This window comes from Anas acuta, chromosome 26 (assembly GCF_963932015.1).
Source record: "Anas acuta chromosome 26, bAnaAcu1.1, whole genome shotgun sequence".
In the NCBI taxonomy this organism is placed as follows: Eukaryota; Metazoa; Chordata; class Aves; order Anseriformes; family Anatidae; genus Anas; species Anas acuta.
Genome location: NC_089004.1, coordinates 5,108,052 through 5,124,237, shown reverse-complemented (window position 1 = coordinate 5,124,237; position 16,186 = coordinate 5,108,052). Strand labels below are relative to the sequence as shown.

General features: G+C 70.3%; 2 protein-coding genes across 8 annotated transcripts; both read left to right on the top strand.

The window, feature by feature from the left end:
* The first annotated feature begins 373 nt into the window (after window positions 1–373).
* On the top strand, window positions 374–12,108 carry KCNN1 (potassium calcium-activated channel subfamily N member 1). Of its 5 annotated transcripts, none has more exons than XR_011090041.1 (10): window positions 374–710; window positions 5,725–5,846; window positions 7,096–7,491; window positions 7,573–7,668; window positions 7,762–8,180; window positions 10,209–10,350; window positions 10,447–10,557; window positions 10,653–10,755; window positions 11,584–11,653; window positions 11,738–11,808. XR_011090041.1 is itself a non-coding variant. In XM_068661618.1 (10 exons), the coding sequence occupies exons 1-10, from the start codon at window positions 389–391 to the stop codon at window positions 11,984–11,986; spliced, it is 2,055 nt and encodes a 684-aa protein (XP_068517719.1). In that variant the 5' UTR covers window positions 374–388; the 3' UTR covers window positions 11,987–12,108. The 5 variants fall into 5 exon arrangements, 4 of the variants coding, with proteins under 4 accessions (XP_068517719.1, XP_068517718.1, XP_068517721.1 ...); XM_068661618.1 differs by having other exon boundaries at window positions 10,653–10,780; window positions 11,738–12,108; XM_068661617.1 differs by having other exon boundaries at window positions 10,209–10,557; window positions 10,653–10,780; window positions 11,738–12,108.
* A 746-nt stretch (window positions 12,109–12,854) lies between these two features.
* Window positions 12,855–15,962, top strand: LOC137844902 (MARVEL domain-containing protein 2-like). Of its 3 annotated transcripts, XM_068661595.1 has the most exons (6): window positions 12,872–13,042; window positions 13,784–13,841; window positions 13,950–14,119; window positions 14,257–14,416; window positions 15,437–15,487; window positions 15,602–15,962. In XM_068661595.1, the coding sequence occupies exons 2-6, from the start codon at window positions 13,800–13,802 to the stop codon at window positions 15,710–15,712; spliced, it is 534 nt and encodes a 177-aa protein (XP_068517696.1). In that variant the 5' UTR covers window positions 12,872–13,042; window positions 13,784–13,799; the 3' UTR covers window positions 15,713–15,962. The 3 variants fall into 3 exon arrangements, with proteins under 3 accessions (XP_068517695.1, XP_068517694.1, XP_068517696.1); XM_068661594.1 differs by having other exon boundaries at window positions 12,855–13,841; window positions 15,558–15,962; XM_068661593.1 differs by having other exon boundaries at window positions 12,861–13,841.
* Window positions 15,963–16,186: the final 224 nt, after the last annotated feature.

Here is a 16,186-nt window from a genome sequence, read left to right as displayed (position 1 = left end):
GGGGCTGCTGGGGGGCACCCGGCCCCCCCCGCCCCCCCCGGGGAGCCTCCTGCTCCTGGTTCTCCGCTGGCACCGGGGACTCCCCCCCGTGATCCCGGGGATCCCCTGGGTTTTGGGGACCCCCCCCCGCCCCAAACGGCGCGGGGATGGGGAGGGGGAGCAGAGGGGACGCCCCCCCCGCGGAAAAGGGGGGGGGGGAAGCGCTGCTCTGGCCAAGGTGCCCCCAGCGTCCCCGCGCACCCTTGGGTGCTCCTTGGGCACCGGGGGGGACCCTTTGGGTGCGCCCGGGGGGGGGACACCGGGCTCAGGGCCGCCGCGGGGGGGGGACACCAGGGGAAGGGGGGGGGGCAGCGGGAGGCGGGTGCTCGCCCCCCCCCCCCCCGCAAATATGACAATGGGGAGGGGGGAGCCGCAGACAATAGGGGCGGCGGGAGCGCGCGGGGCGGCGGGAGCGCGCGGCGGAGCGGTAGCGCAGCGCCTCCCCCCCGCACCGCCCCGCACCGGGGCTTTGCCGAGGCGCCGAGAGGTGCCCGGGGGGGACCGAACCGAAGCCCTCGCCCCCCCCCCCCCCATTCCCGGTTTCTCTTCCCCCCCCCCGTCCCCCCCCCCCCGACCCCCGGTTCGGCCCGCCGAGGTCGCCCCTGCCAGCCCCGGGCCATGGTCACCGGCGGCGGCGCTCGAGGGGAGCGGAGGCCGGGGGCTGCCCGCAGGTGGGTGCTCGGTTTTGGGGGGGGGGGATTAGCGGGGAGGGGGGGGCACCCCCCCGGTATTGGGGACCCCCCCCGGTAAACGGGGAACCCCCCGGCTTTGACACGCAGCGGTGCCGGGAGAGCCCGGGGACCCCCCCGCCTCGGGGACCCCCGTTGGCACCGGGGACCCGCTGGCTCCTGGGGACCCCCCCCGGCTCCTGAGGACCCCCCCAGGAACCTGGGGACCCCCCCGCAGCTCCCGGGGCTGCTCCAGCACCGGGGACTCCCCCGGTTCCTGAGGACTCCCAGGCGGGGGGGGGGGGGGGAACCCCCAGCTCCCGGGAATCCCCCGGCTCCGGGGGACCCCCCCGGGTGCCACCGCGCTGCGGAGGGGGCTCTGGGGGGGGGGGCACCGCTTTGCAGGGAGGGGACGGGGATGCCGTGGGGGGGGGCTGCCCGGAGGGTACCCCAACGCCAGGCTTTGTGAGGGGGGGGCGCAAGCAGGGCCCGTTTTCCCCCCACCCTGCACCATTTGTATCGGGGGGGGGGGGGACGCGATGGGAGTGCCCGGCTAAAAATACCCCCCTCCCCCAGCGCCGCGGCCTCAAGGTCACCATCCGCCGTGAGGGGGGGGCCGCGGGGGGGGGAAGATGCGGGGGCGTGGGGCGGGGAAGCCCCCGGTCCCCCCCCCACGCCCCCCAACCCCCCCCATTCGCCGCCGCTCCCGCAGGCACCCGGCTGCGGCGCACGGAGCGCGCCCCCCCCCCCAGCCCCTTCGCCCCCCCCCCCAAATCCCGTGGGGCCGTGACAGGTGAGCGGGGGGGCTCCGGGGGGGCTGAGGGGGGGTGGGGGGAGCCCCTCCCGCTGCCGTTTGTGGAGCGGGGCCCCCCCCCCGGGGAGGGATTCCCCCACCCGTACTGGGGGCATCCCCGTGTCCCCAGCGGGATTTGGGGACGTTGGGGACGCCGCCAGCTCCGGGCAACCCCCAGATTTTTTTTTTTTGGGGGGGGGGCTCCGCGACCGAAGCCACGAGGCTGGGAGGGGGGCGAGGGGTTGGGGGACACCCCCCGGTGATCCCCCCCCCCCGGTACCCCCCCCTACCCGGTAGGATCCCGTCCCCGTGCCCATGGCTGCGAGCCCCGAGGGGCAAATCTCGGCCATGCCCCGGGACTGGGGGGGCTTGGGGGGGTCGGGGGGGGGGCGTGCAAGGGGCTGGGGGTGTGGGGGGGCGTGCAGGGGGCTGGGGCTGCCCCCCCCCCCCCGGGCTGTGTCCCCGGGGCCGTGCTCGGTGTTTGCCAGCTCAAAGTCCGGGGGCACCCCCCGAGGCCTCAGGTGCGCCACGGGGACCCCCCCCCGACCCCCCCCCGATCCCCTCCGACCCCCCCCCCCAGCCCCTCTCCACCCCCCCCCTGTAACCTTGGGACCCCACACGGGGTCGGGGGTGACCCCATACCCGGGGACACCCCCGCGCTGTGAAGGTGCCGGCAAGGTTTGGGGGGGCCCCCCCACCCCCGAGGGCAGCAGGGACACCCGGGGGGGGCCGGATACGCCCCCCCCCGGGGCAAGGGGGGACCGTGTGCGACCCGGGGGGGGGCAGCCAAGCGAGGTGGCTTTGTCCTTCGGCTGAGCCGAGCCGCATGGAGGGGGGGGCACAGCGGGCGGTGGCTTTGTCTGGGGACAGCGGGGGGGGGGCGCAGGGACCCCTCGGCCCCCCCACCCCACCCCGGGACCCCCCCCCCCCGCTGGCTGTGCCCCATCAATGAGGGCTGGGGACGTTTTGGGGTGGGGACGGGGGGCGCCCGGCCCCTGGGGGTGGCCGCTGGGCTGGCAGCGCCGGGGGGGCTCGTTTGGGGTGGGAAGGGGGGGGACGACATCACCCCCCCCCCCCCCCCATTTAGGTCGGTGGGGGCTGCCACCCCCTCCCCCTCCCCTCTCCCCCTCCCCTCTCAGGGATTCCCCTCTTTGCAGCTCTCCCCATGCGCCCCCCCCTCACCTTTTTCCCCTCTCACCCCCCCACGGGAACCCCCCCACCCCCCAAAACCTCACCACCACCCCCATGGCTCGGGGGGGGGGCTCGGGTCGGACCCTGATGGGGCTGAACCCCCCCCAGCAGTGGGGTCCCGCGGTGGCACCGTCCTCGTGCCGGTGGCCTGGAGGGGGGGGGGCTCAGTCCCACACCCCCCAAATCCTGCTCAGCCCCCCCCCCCCCACCCTATGCCAATATTTGTGGGGGCCGGGGGGGCTCCTGCCGGCCCCGCCAGCTGCTCCCCAACCCCGGCCATATGGCATGGTCCCCGTTCCTCCTCCCCCAGCGGGGCTGCGGGCACAGCCTCTGCACCCCCCAAATTGCCCCCCCCCACCCCCAAAATCCCCCCCCCAGCCCCGTGATTCCCAGGCAGGAATTAACGAGCGGGCGATAAATAAATCAGCAGCCGGGAGGGGGCCTTTGGGCCTCTATTTTTAGCTGCACCCTCCTCTGCAGTTGCTCCCAGGCACGGGGTTGGGGGGGGGGACACACACAAAAAACGGGGGGGGGGGGGGTCCTGCTGGCACCCATGGGGACAGGAGGGTCCCCAGGGCACCAGGGTTAAACCATTACCCCCCCCGCTTGGGTGCTGGGGATGGGACCCCCGCTTCCTCCCCACCCGGGGTCCTCTCTGGGGCCCCCCCCAAGGTGTCCCCATGGTGGGGGCGTGGGGGGGGGACCCCGCAGCCCCCCGGGGGAGTCAGGGTGGGGGTGGCGGGGCTGGGTGCAGCCCCTCGCTGTGGCATTTGGGGCCAAAATGCGCCCCCACCTCCCTGCCCGCTGCACCGGGGACCCCCCCATCCCCGCCTGGCCCCCCCATTTGAAGGCTTTGATGTCTCTATGCCCACCCAGGGCAGGTTCCCCCCCCCTGGTTGGGGGGGGCCAGGCTTGTCCCAGCTCCCAGCACCGTCCTCTTGGGCTGGGGTCACCCTGGTGGCACCGGGGGGGGGGTCTGAAGGGGGGGGTCCCGGTGCCGCATCGCCGTGCTGCCCACACGGGGACACCCGGGGCTGGTGCTCAAGGACATCCACGTAACCGAGATGCCCCTGGGAGGGGGGGGGGGAAGAATTGGGGGGGTCCCCTGTCCCCATGAGCTCAGCACCCGCATCCTGCACGCCCCGGCACCCCAGGGTGGCAGCACCGTGGGGACAGGGATGGGGACGGGGACACGGGGACACCCCCGGGAGCTTTCACCCGCCCTGGTGCCCCGACGGAGAGGTTCCCGGTGGCGTCTGTGGGGGCACAAAATTTACCGAGGCCTCTTTGCCATCGCCACGCGGCCACGGCTTCCTAAAATATTTCCCGGGAGCCGCCTCCGGGGCCCTTTTCGGACCCAATTCCCCAGCCCCAAAAGTTTGGTGGTGCCGTGGGGGCGAGCGCTCGGCCCTGGCGGGGGCTCAGCTTCCCCTCGGTGCCGCCCGCCCTGGTGTTGGCTCCCCGACCGAGGATGAAAATGAAACGGGAGCCCAGCTCACCGCAAAAAATTTGGGAAAACGGCGAGAAAATGGTCAAAAATGATCGGCCTCTGGAGGGGAGCCGGTGACCCCATGGGCGCACCGCGGAGCAGTGGGTCCCCGGAGCCTTGGCACCCCATAATTAGCCCTGGGGGGGGCACAAAAGGGTCCCCTCGGCCGCAGCCGGGTGCTGGCAGCACCCTGTGGGGTGTCCCTGTGCGCCGGGGGGGCCGTGAGCACGGTGGCTGCGTTTGCAACAGGGCCGACGAGGCCGGCTGGGGGGGCTGCGGCGGCACCGAGGTGTACGGGGGGGCCTTAAATTTGGGGAGCTGCCACCCCCGGGGTGCTGTTGTGGGGTCGGGAGGGGGATCCCCTTGGATTTCCCCCCTCCAAGGCCCTGCAGCCGGTGCCTTGGTTGCGCTGGGGGGGCTCGCGGTGCCCACGGGGGCCTGCGGTGCTGCTGGCACCGGGGGGGCTCACACCAGGGGGTCCCTCATGCAGAGGGGCTGGTTGTGCTGGGGGGGCTGTGCTGGCTGCAAGGGGGCTGGTTGTGCAATGGGACTGGTTGTGCAAGGGGGCTGTTGGTGCAACGGGGCTGGGTGTGCAGTGAGGCCTTTCGTGCAACGGGGACGTTTGTGCAATGGGGACATTTGTGCAATGGGGGTGTTTGTGGAACGGGGCCGTTTGTGCAAAGGGGGTGTTTGTGCAGTGGGACTGCTTGTGCAATGGGGACGTTTGTGCCACGGAGACGTTTGTGCAATGGGGTCGTTTGTGCAACGGGGCCGTTTGTGCAATGGGGTCGTTTGTGCAACGGGGACATTTGTGCAATGGGGACATTTGTGCAAGGGGGACGTTTGTGCCATGGGGACGTTTGTGCAATGGGGTCGTTGGTGCAGCAGGGCTGCTTGTGCAATGGGACAGCTCACGTGACGGGGCTGCTTGTGCAATGGGGACATTTGTGCAACGGGGCCGTTTGTGCAAGGGGTGTCTGTCTGTGCCACGGGGCTGCTCGTGCACCGCAGGCACTCGTGCAGCGGGGCGGGTGGCGCAGCGGGGCCGTTGAGGCCGTGGTGGGGTTGGTGCAGGGGGGGCTGCGTGTGCCACGGGGCCCTCGGTGCAGCGGGGCCGTCGGTGCGAGGGGACTGTGGGTGCCGGGGGCTGTTTGTGCAACGGGGTCTGCATCAGGCCCGTGCAGCAGGGCCTGGGGGGGGCCTTTTGGGCTCCGTCACCCCCCCGGTGCAGGCAGGCAGCACGGCTCTGTCCCCGCTATGAGGGTGCAAGGTGGGGGGGCTCAGCCGAGCACCCCCCGTCCCCGCACCCTGCCCCCATTTTCCCCTTTTCCAATCTCCTGGGGACAAAACGACATCCCAAAAACACCCCAAATCCACGGCCGTGCTCGCCCAGTCCCCGCTCGGCCCTGGCTGCCGTGGGGGGGGCTCAGTGCTGCAACGGGGCTGGAGGGGGGGGTGTCTCCGAGGGTCCCCCCAAACCTCCCCATGCACCGGGGGGGGGCTCACGCTGCACCCCACTGATGCCGCCTCTCCTCCCCGGCCAGGCGTGGAGGGAAACCCATGGCACCCGGCCCCCCGGACCCCCCCCGTGCCAAGCCCCAGCCCCGCTCCCATAGCCCCTAGCGCCCCGAGACCCCCCCCCGCCGGCAGCGGGGAGCGCGAGCAGGTACGGGGGTGCGGGGTGCCAGGGGTGGCGGGGCTGGGGAGCAGGGGGGGGCTGCTGAGGGGCCGGGGGGGGGTCCCAGGGGGCGTGGGGGGGGTGCATGGGGTGGTGGAGGGGGGTGCATCGGGGGGGTGCATGGGGGGGGCGCATGGGGGTGGTGGGGAGGAGGTGCTGGAAATGGGGTGCTGGGGGGGCGTGCATGGGGTGGGGGGTGCTCGGGGGTGGGTTTTGGGGTGCAGGTGAATGAAGGTGGGGGTTGAGGGGTTGGGGGTGCTCAGGGGGTGCACGGGGTTGTTACGGGGGGGGCTGGAGGCTGCGCGTTGGGGGGGGATGGAGCCTGATGGGGGGTGCACGGGGCTGGGGGGGGGGCTGTGGTGGAGGGGTGGGTGCGTGCATGGGGTGATGGGGGGGGCGTAGGGTGGTGGGGGCGGTGGGGGGTGATGGGGGGGTGCATGGGGTGATGGGGAATTGGGGGGCGGGGGGGGCGACAGCGAGGGGTGTGGGGGGATGGCAGCAGGGTGCAGGGGGGGTGCAGTGGGGGGGTCCCCCGTGGGGAGGGGACCCTGTAGGGGGGGATCCCCTGTTGGGGGGGGTTCCCCGTGGGGGGGGCTCTGGGGGTACCCGGGGGACCCCGGGGGGCGCCCGGGGAGGGGAGGGGGCGCTTGGGGAGGGGAGGGGGTGGGGGGGCGGAGCCGGCGCACGGGGGTGGGCGGGGCTCGGATGCCTACGTCACGAGGGGGCGTGCCCCCTCCCAACCAATCAGCAACCTCGCTCGGGCCGCCCCCCCCCCCTCGCCCCCCCCCCCCCCCCGGGCTCTCCGGTCCCGCCGCCGCCGCGCGCCCCCGGGGCCGAACCGGGCTGCGGCGGCTGCGGCGCGGCCCCGGGTCGGGCTCCGGTCCCCGGTCCCCGGCGGCAGGTGGGGGGGGTTGGGGGGGGGGCAGCAGGGTGGGGGGGGGTCGCTGAGCCCACTCCCGGTAACCGGGACCGAGCCGTGCCGGTGCCACCCCCCACCCCCCCCCGGTAACCGGCCGGTCCCCGGTGCCGCTGCGCCCCCGGGTTGGCGACGGTGGCGCACGGGGGGGACGCGCACGGTGCGGTGCGGAGAGGGGGGGAGGTTTTTAGGGGAGGGGGTGGGCACCGTGGGTGAGCCCCCACGTGCGGGGCAGGTGGCGGTGGTGGTGGGGAGGGGGGGGCGCAGCTCGGTGCCCCAACCGGTGCCTTCTTTCACCCCTCCCCTCGACCCCCCCCCCAGGTGCCCCCCGCGCCGCTGAGCCATGCGGCATCGCCCGGCCCCCAGCTCGCCACAGCCATGAGCGGCTGCCGCTCCAATGGGGGGGTCCTGAGCGCCTCGACCCCCACCCTGCACCCAGCGGAGGCCGAGACCCAACCCCTGCGACCCCGCCGCCCCCCCGGGCTGGAGGAGGTGGTGGTGGTCTCCCGGCCCGAGCAGCAGCCCCCGGCCCCCGGGGGGGATGCGGCGGAGACGCGGGGGCCGCGGCGCCCCCAAAACATCGGCTACAAGCTGGGCCACCGGCGCGCCCTCTTCGAGAAGCGCAAGCGGCTCAGCGACTACGCCCTCATTTTCGGCATGTTCGGCATCGTGGTCATGGTCACGGAGACGGAGCTGTCCTGGGGGGTCTACACCAAGGTGGGATTTTGGGGGGGGTGCACGGCGGGGACGGGCTCGGGGTGCCCCGCCGGGCTCACGCCGCTCGTTCCCCCCCCGTAGGAGTCGTCGTACTCGTTTGCACTGAAATGCCTTATCAGCCTCTCCACCCTCATCCTCCTGGGGCTCATCGTCATGTACCACGCCAGGGAGATCCAGGTGAGGGGCACCCACGGGTGGGCACCCACGGCGGGGGTCTTGCGCCCCCTCCCCAGCTCTGTGCCACCTCCCAGCGCCCTGCGCTCCCCGCAGCTCTTCATGGTGGACAACGGCGCGGACGACTGGCGCATCGCCATGACCTACGAGCGCATTTTCTTCATCGCCCTGGAGCTGCTGGTGTGCGCCATCCACCCCATCCCCGGGCAGTACCTGTTCACCTGGACGGCTCGCCTCGCCTTCACCTACGCCGCCTCGGTGGCTGACGCCGACGTGGACATCATCCTCTCCATCCCCATGTTCCTGCGGCTCTACCTGATCGGGCGCGTCATGCTGCTGCACAGCAAGCTCTTCACCGACGCCTCCTCCCGCAGCATCGGCGCCCTCAACAAGATCAACTTCAACACCCGCTTCGTCATGAAGACCCTCATGACCATCTGCCCCGGCACCGTGCTGCTGGTCTTCAGCATCTCCTCCTGGATCATCGCCGCCTGGACCGTCCGCGTCTGCGAGAGGTGAGGGGGTTCGGAGGGTGCAGGGGGCCCCCGGGTGCTGCCCGCGGGGGCTCTCGGGGAGGGCGCGGGGCTGGGGCGCAGCTGAGGACGCACGGAGCTGAGCTGGGGGGTACGAGGGGAGCACCCGGAGGAGAGGTCCCCGGGTGTCTTCGCCCGATCCTCGTGCCCTGGGTGCGCCAGGAGGTGGCCGTGGCGCTTTGCCGGAGCCGCGGGTGTTTGCCAGGAGGATTTTGGAGGATTTCGTCCCCGCGCGTCCCCACGGGATGCTGCAGGACCCCGTTACCACTGATAGGGTGGGGGTCTCGGGGTTGGGATGTGGCACGTGCTCCTTCAGCTGCCCCCGGCAGGGGTTGGGCTGCGCTCGCCCGTCCCCGTCCCCCCCGCGCTCGCCTTCCTCGGCCGCTTCTCCTCGCCCCGGGACCGCGCATTAACTGCTCTTGTTTTCCCTCTCTGACCGCTCTGCTGCTCGCAGGGACAAACTGTGAGTCACCCCAGGAACCGAGAGCCGCGTCCTGCACGGGACGTTCCCCCCTCACTCCTCCCCTCCACCACCCTCCCCCCCCCAGCCCCCCAGGCTTTTTGTGCTACTCAGAATTTAGGATTAGCTGCAGCCGGCGGGTTTTGGGGGGGGTGGGTACGGGAGGGGGCACCTGAGCCAGAATAAAAATCCCAAGGACTTGGAAAGGGGCCGGAGCCTTTTCCACTTGGAACCTCAGCAGATGCAGTGCCCAGGGCTGGCTGCAGCCACCCGGGGGGGTCCCGTGGGGATGGGGGTGCAGCACAGCCCCCCTCTGCCCCATTTTTTTTGGAGTGGGTTTGCTGCAGACCCCCCGCGGGTCCCTGGGGTGGCTCCGGGGCTCCCGGTTTTGTTCCCGGAGCGCTGAACAAAGCGGAGCCGAGCCAAAGCAGCCAGGCAGGGGCCTCGGGACCACTTTTTATTTCCAGATGGGGGCTGAAGCATCTCCAAAGGGCTCGCGCTCAGCTCCGAGCCTTCCCCTTCCCCTCGCTCGGCGTTTCCCCTCCTCGGTGCACGTGGTTCGGGCGCGCTGGGGGAGTCCCGGGGCTGCTCCCTGGGGTGGAGCAGGGGAAGGGGAAGAAGAGGGGCAGAGGGGCAGCACCGTGGGGCGAAGTCCTGGGGCTCTCGGTGCTTTTGGGGTCCAGCTGAGCCCGGCTGTGCCTGGCACCCCCCCATGCACCCCAGCCTCTCCTGGGGAGCGTCACCCCCCGGCGTCCCCCCACCGCATCCCCCAGTGCCGGCTGAGGTTCCAAGCCCAAACTTTGCAGGCTGCGCCTGGGGAGAGGGGGAAGGGGACGCAGCAATCCTAAATTCCTCGCCGCACGCTTCGAGTCCGCCCCTGGCTTGCTGCGATCGGCCTCTGCCCTTTCCTCGCCTCCCCCCTGGCCCCTCCCCGGGTGTGCGCGCTCCCCGCTGCTCCCCGCATGTCCCCGCTGCCCGGCTCGTCCCGGTGTCCCCGGGGCTGCGTGGGGGGGGCACGGCTGCAGGAGTTCATGGCTTCGGTGCTGGCCATGAGATCTCAAAGCACGGCGTCCCCCCCCCGCGATTCCAGCTCAGTCCCTGCCGGGGTGGCCTCGAGGGGCGAGGGGTGCCCTGCTCCAGGCTGTGTCCCCCCCGTGTGGGCACCGTGCAATCTGAAGAGAAACGTCCCCTGCTGGGGGGCTTGCGGTGACACCCGCCTGCCGTGCTTTGAGATCACGGGGGGGCAGCTTGAGGAGGGTGGGGATTTATTATCCCCCCCCTCTCCCGGCACAGCCCTGGGTGGGCGCAGCTCTGCCACCTCCCGCCCCCTCTCCACGGGACGCTTTGGTCTCCAGCGCTGGGGGTGCCCAGCCCCAGGGGCAAGCTGGAACCCCGGTGCCTCTTTTTGGGGACCCCCATGGCACGGTGGGGAGCTCGGGCACTCCCCTGGCTGCAGCCCCAGCACGGGGAAGCGGCTGCACATCGCGTGGCCAAGCCCACGGCGCGGGACCCCCCCGGCTGACGGGCGCTGTGCGCTTGGCCCCGGGCAGGTACCACGACAAGCAGGAGGTGACCAGCAACTTCCTGGGGGCGATGTGGCTGATCTCCATCACCTTCCTCTCCATCGGCTACGGGGACATGGTGCCGCACACCTACTGCGGGAAGGGCGTGTGTCTGCTCACTGGCATCATGGTGAGCTTAGCGGGATATCCCCGGGGGGGGCTGGGGGGGCTGCGAGCGCCCGCTGGTGCCGGTGCCGGTGCCCTCACCCCGGTGCTGTGCCCGCAGGGTGCCGGCTGCACGGCTCTGGTCGTCGCTGTCGTTGCCAGAAAGCTAGAGCTCACCAAAGCGGAGAAACACGTGCACAATTTCATGATGGATACGCAGCTAACGAAGCGGGTGAGCCCCCCCTGCCCCCCCAGCTCCCCTCTCCGTCCCCTCCGTTGGCGTCCGGTTCCCTCCGTCCCCGACCCGCGGCGTTTGGTTGCCTTCAGGTGAAAAATGCTGCTGCCAACGTACTCAGGGAAACGTGGCTCATCTACAAACACACCAAGCTGGTGAAGAAGATCGACCATGCCAAAGTTCGGAAACACCAGCGTAAGTTCCTCCAAGCCATCCATCAGTAAGTGCCAAACCTTTACCTGCTTCCTACGCGGCGCCCGGGCACGGGCCACCGCCAGCCTTGGGTGGCCGTGGAAATGCCCCCTTCTGGCCCCCGATTTCTGCCAGTTCTACCCCAAATGCCCACATCCCCGGGGCTGGCATCCCGGTTTCCCTCACAGTCCCATCCTGGGGGGGTGTTTTCCCAGCAGGGGGGGACCCTGGTGGCAGCGGGGACGGTGCTGGGGTGCCCTGGGGGTGCGCAATGGCACGGCTTGGTGTCACCGTGTCCGCTGCCCGGCTTCACCCGCCTCGAGCCCCCGGTGCCTCTTGCTTCGGGGGGGGGAAGCGGAGGGATGGGGGGGTCAGGGGGGGCGCTGGCATCCCCGTGCGCTCTTGGTGGTGGTATTAAACCTGCTGTTGTGTTTTGTCTCTGTTCTGCCCCGTCCCTGCAGAGCCCAGAAGTAAGTCTGCCCGGCTCCTCCGTGCCTGTCCGTCTGCATGGGCTCGGTGCTGCAAAATGGGGAGGGGAGGGGGGGGGGGAGATGGCATGGCAGCACAGCCCCCCCCCCCCGGCTGGGGCTGTCTCTTCTTTGGGAGGGTCTGGGGCAGTGCCAGACCATGTGGGAATGTGGGAGCCCCCTGGAAATGTGGAAACGGGGGGGCTCCCCGGGACCGTGGGAGCTCCCCAGGGGTGCGGGAGCTCTCCAAGACCGTGGGAGCCCCCCAGGACCGTGGGACCCCCCCCGAGTGCATGCCGGGGCGCTGGGGAGGACCCCACGGGGTGCCACTGAGCCGTCCCCGCTCCCCATTCCCCCCCGGCAGGTTGAGGAGCGTGAAGATGGAGCAGCGCAAGCTGAACGACCAGGCCAACACGCTGGTGGACCTGGCGAAGGTGAGCCCCGGGAAAAAAAAAAGGGGACACCACGTAATGGGGGGGGGGGGCACCTTACTGACCCCCCCCCAAATTTTCCGACAGACCCAGAACATCATGTACGACATGGTGTCGGAGCTGCAGGAGCGCAACGAGGACCTGGAGAAGCGCATCGGCGCCCTGGAGAGCAAACTGGAGGCGCTGGGGCTGAGCCTGCTGGCGCTGCCGGGGCTGGTCAGCCAAGCCATCGGGCAGCAGCAGCGCGAGCTGCTGGGGACCTGGACCCCCTGCACCCCCCCCTGCCGCCGCAGGTCCCCCCCCACTGCCCCCCACACCTCCTCGGACAGCGGGTGATTTGTAGGAGGGGGGGGGTTTGAATGGGGAGGGGGGGTCCCTTTTATGTCTGGCCATCGTGTGGCTGATTTCAAGTAGCTTTGTTCTGTAAAGCCCTCTATAAACTTCCTGCGTTCACTGTGCTGGCGTGAGGCTGGAGACCCCCCCCCCTCTGACCCCCCCCCAGGTGGTCCCGTGCTCCCCCCCCCAAGCCAGGGGAGGGTTTTTGAAAGAGGGGGTGGGGGGCGCACACACGAACAGCCCCAAGGGGTCCTGTGGTGGAGGGGGGGAAAAGGGAGAGGGGGGAGAAAAGGGGAGCCCTGAGTTGTTTTTTTTTTGGGGGGGGGGTCCAGGGGCTGTCCCCCTGCTGTGGGTTGGAGAGGGGGGGTGAAGGATGGGGCTGGGGTGGTGGGGAGCCAGGAGGGGTGGGGGGCAATCCCCTCGCCGCTCCGTGCCTCAGTTTCCCCATGTGTAAAATGGGACAGGGGGGGGCAAGGGGGGGCGGTGCTGGGCCGGATCCAGTCCTGCCCCCCCCCCCCCCCTTGCCCTGGCTGGACCCTCGGCGTGGGGGGGGGGCTGAGGTGCACATTAAAGGAGGCTGAACTGGACGCGTCGCTCTCTGCTCCTGGTGGCCAGGACCCGGGGGGGGGAATGGGGTGGGATTGGGGGGGGAGATTCCTGTCCTTCTGGGGAGGGGGGGGGGGAGCTTTGCAGCCCCTGGGGGGGGGACCGTGGCAGCGGGTGGGGGCTGCTCGCTGGGTTTTGGGGGTGCTGGGGGCTCCCCATGGGTTCGCCAAGCCCAACCCAGTTCAAACCAGTGCCGGGGGGGGGGGGGCAGGATGCGGCCCCCAGCGGGGCGCTGGGTGGAGGTGGTGCTGGAGCCCCGGGGGGGGGCAGATCGTGCCCCCACACCACGCCTCGGGGCGGTGCGTGCGGGTCAATGTTTAACCAGCCGTGCCTGTCGGTGGCAGGCAGCGGCTGCACGGGGGCACCCTTGGGTGCTGGTGGCGGCAGGGACCCGGTGACCCCCCCCCAAAAAAACCCCCACTGCGGCCCCCACCTCTCGTAAATCCCCCGGTGAGCAGCGTGCGGGGAGCTGGGCTGCGGCGGTGCCCTGCGGGGGAAACTGAGGCACGGGACCGGGGTTGGGATTGGGGATTTGGAGGGGGGGTCCCCACTCTGGGGGCTCGCTCCCACCCCGGACACATCCAGGGGAGCCCCCTCCCCAAAAAAATAAAACCTTGGGGGGCTGATGGCTGAGCCTGCCCACCCCCGGGGGGCTCAGGGGCTTGGGGATGGTTTTGGGGGGCAGCGTGCGGCCGGGCTCCGCTTCCCCCCCATGAAATCGTGGCCGGGGCTGCTGCGGGTGCTGGGGGGGCTGGAGCTGCTGGGGGGGGGGGCAGCCTTTACCTGCATCTGTGCTGACATCCAGCAGGACTACAGGGGCGAGCTGCTCCTCGGGGGGGTCCCGGGGGGTGGTTCCGGGGGGCCGCTGACCCCTTTTGTGCTGGGGGGGGTCGCCCTGGGCTGGCTGCTGACGGCGGCGCTATTGGGGCTGGGGGCGACCCCCCATTACCACCGCGTCCTCCTGGAGGCACCTTGGTGGCCCCCCACCGAGTCCGGCCTCAACGGGCTCCTGTTCCTGCTGTCCCTGGGGGCTGCGGGGGGCTACGTCCACACCGTCAGCCTGGGGGGGCTCTGCTATTCCCCCCCTTTGGCCGGCGACCCCCTCCTCGCCGTTTTCTGCCGCCCGGCCGGGGGGCGAGCGGCCGCCCTCGTCTTCCTCTTCCTCACGGCGCTGCTCTACCTGGCCGGCAGCCTCGTGGCCATCAAGATGTGGAGGGACGAGGTGGGCCGGAGGCGGCCGGAGGCTCCTGTGAGTCCCTTGGTCACCGGGAGGTTTTTTTTTTTTGGGGGGGGCAGCCAACAGTGGGGTCCTCACCCCCACCCCCCTCCTTCTCCAATTCCTCTTTGTGTCTCGAAGCCACCGCCGGTCCAAACCAAGCGCGTCACCTTCGAGGATGAGGTGGGACCCCCGGGGAGACCCCTGGGGGGGGACACAGCCACCGAGGGGGGCGAGAGGCCGGGGGTCTTGACCCATTCCAACCCCCCCGTGCTCGTGCTGCGGCCGTGCGCTGTCCCGGATTATGTGGTGTGAGTGAGGGGACGGCTACGGGATGGGGACCCCCCGGAGGGGTCCGGAGCCCCCCGGTGCCTCCGTGCTGGGGCACCAACCCGGAGCAAGGACCCCCCCCCCGAGCTTTGTACCCCCCCCCCCCGGGGCTGTGCAGAAAGTACCCGGCGATCCGCAGCGGGCGGCAGCGGGAGGGGTACCGGGCTGTGTTCTGCGACCAGCACGCCGAGTACCGGGAGCTGCTGGGAGAGGTGCGGGAGGCACGGAGGAGGCTGGGGGAGATGGAGGCCGCCGCGCGCCACGCGCTCAGAATGACGGTGGGTGTCCCATCAGTGTCACATCAGTGTCCCATCAGTGTCCCATGAGTGTCCCATGGGTGTCCCATAGGTGTCCCGTGGGTATCCCAAAGGTGTTCCATGGATGTCCCATGGGTGTCCCATAGGTGTCTGGTGGGTGTCCCATGGTTGTCCTATAACTGTCCCATGGGTGTCCTATAGGTGTCCCATGGGTTTCCCATGGGTGTCCCATAGGTGTCCTGTGGGTGTCCCGTGGGTTTCCCATAGGTGTCCCATGGGTGTCCCCTAGGTGTCCCCTAGGTGTCCCGTGGGTTTCCCATAGGTGTCCCATAGGTGTCCCAATGGTGTCCTGTGGTTGTCCTGTGGGTGTCCCATGGGTGTCTCGTGGGTGTCCCATAGGTGTCCCATAGGTGTCCCATGGGTGTCCCATAGGTGTCCTGTGGGTGTTTCATGGGTGTCCCATAGGTGTCCCGTGGGTTTCCTATGGGTGTCCCATGGGTGTCCTATAGGTGTCCCGTGGGTTTCCCATAGGTGTCCCATAGGTGTCCCAATGGTGTCCTGTGTTTGTCCCATAGGTGTCCCATGGGTGTCCCGTGGGTGTCCCAATGGTGTCCTGTGGGTGTTCCATAAGTGTCCCATGGATGTCTCGTGGGTTTCCCATAGGTGTCCCATGGGTGTCCTATAGGTGTCCCATAGGTGTCCCGTGGGTTTCCCATAGGTGTCCCATAGGTGTCCCATAGGTGTCCCGTGGGTGTCCCATGAGTGTCCCATCGGTGTGCCATGGGTGTCCCCTAGGTGTCCCCTAGGCATCCCGTGGGTTTCCCATAGGTGTCCTGTGGGTGTCCCATAGGAGTCCCGTAGGTGTCCCTTGGGTTTCCCATGGGTTTCCCATAGGTGTCCCGTGAGTGTCCCATAAGTGTCCCATGGATGTCCCGTGGATGTCCCACGGGTGTCCCATGGGTGTCCCAAGCAGGCAGGGCTCAGCTTTGGGGCCGTGCCGGCGGGGTTGGGAATATCGGGCTGCCTCTTCTTACCCCACAGGGGGACAGCGGGGTGGCTCGAGTCTGGCACGAGGTCCTGAGGAAGAAGAGGGTGAGTAGGGCTTGGGGTTCGTGCACCCGGAGCCACACTGGGGGTGCTGCGAGCTTCCCAGCCCTCAAAGAGCTGTTGGGGGGGGGTCCCGGGTATCTCGAATCCCACCGGCAGGATTCGGCCTTCCTGGAGAAGCAGCGGCGCTGCCGCTACCTGCAGGAGAAGCTGAAGCACATCAAGAGGCAGATCCAGGACTATGACTGCGGTGGCGCCGTCTACTTCTGAGCCTCTTCACAGGGGACCCCAAACCCCGGGGACCCCGCAGGGCTCAGCACCTTGGGGTGCCGGTGCTGCGGGGGCGAGCAGGGGGCACCCGCTGCGCCCCACACGTTGCACCCATCTGGGTATGGGGAGCAAACCTGAGGGTTTTGGGGTGCTTTTGGTGGCTCTGCACCTGCTGTGGATTCCGGAGCACCCCCAGGGGTGCAGCTGTGGGGGGGGCAGAGCTGCTTTTAATAAAATCTGGTGATGTTTTTTTGGGGGGGCTTCAGTGCGCGTCCTGGGGTGCCCACGGATGATGGAGGTGGGTGGGCTCCAGCAGCTGGCAACCCCCCCAGGGACACTCCTGTCCCCTGGGATAACGAAAGGAGCCCTGGTGCCCAACAGGACCCCCCCGTGCCACGGCTCCGGAGCGGGGGGGACACGGCCCTGGCCTCTTTGCGCCCCCCCAGCCCCCAGGGACCCCGAGCCCTCTCCAGC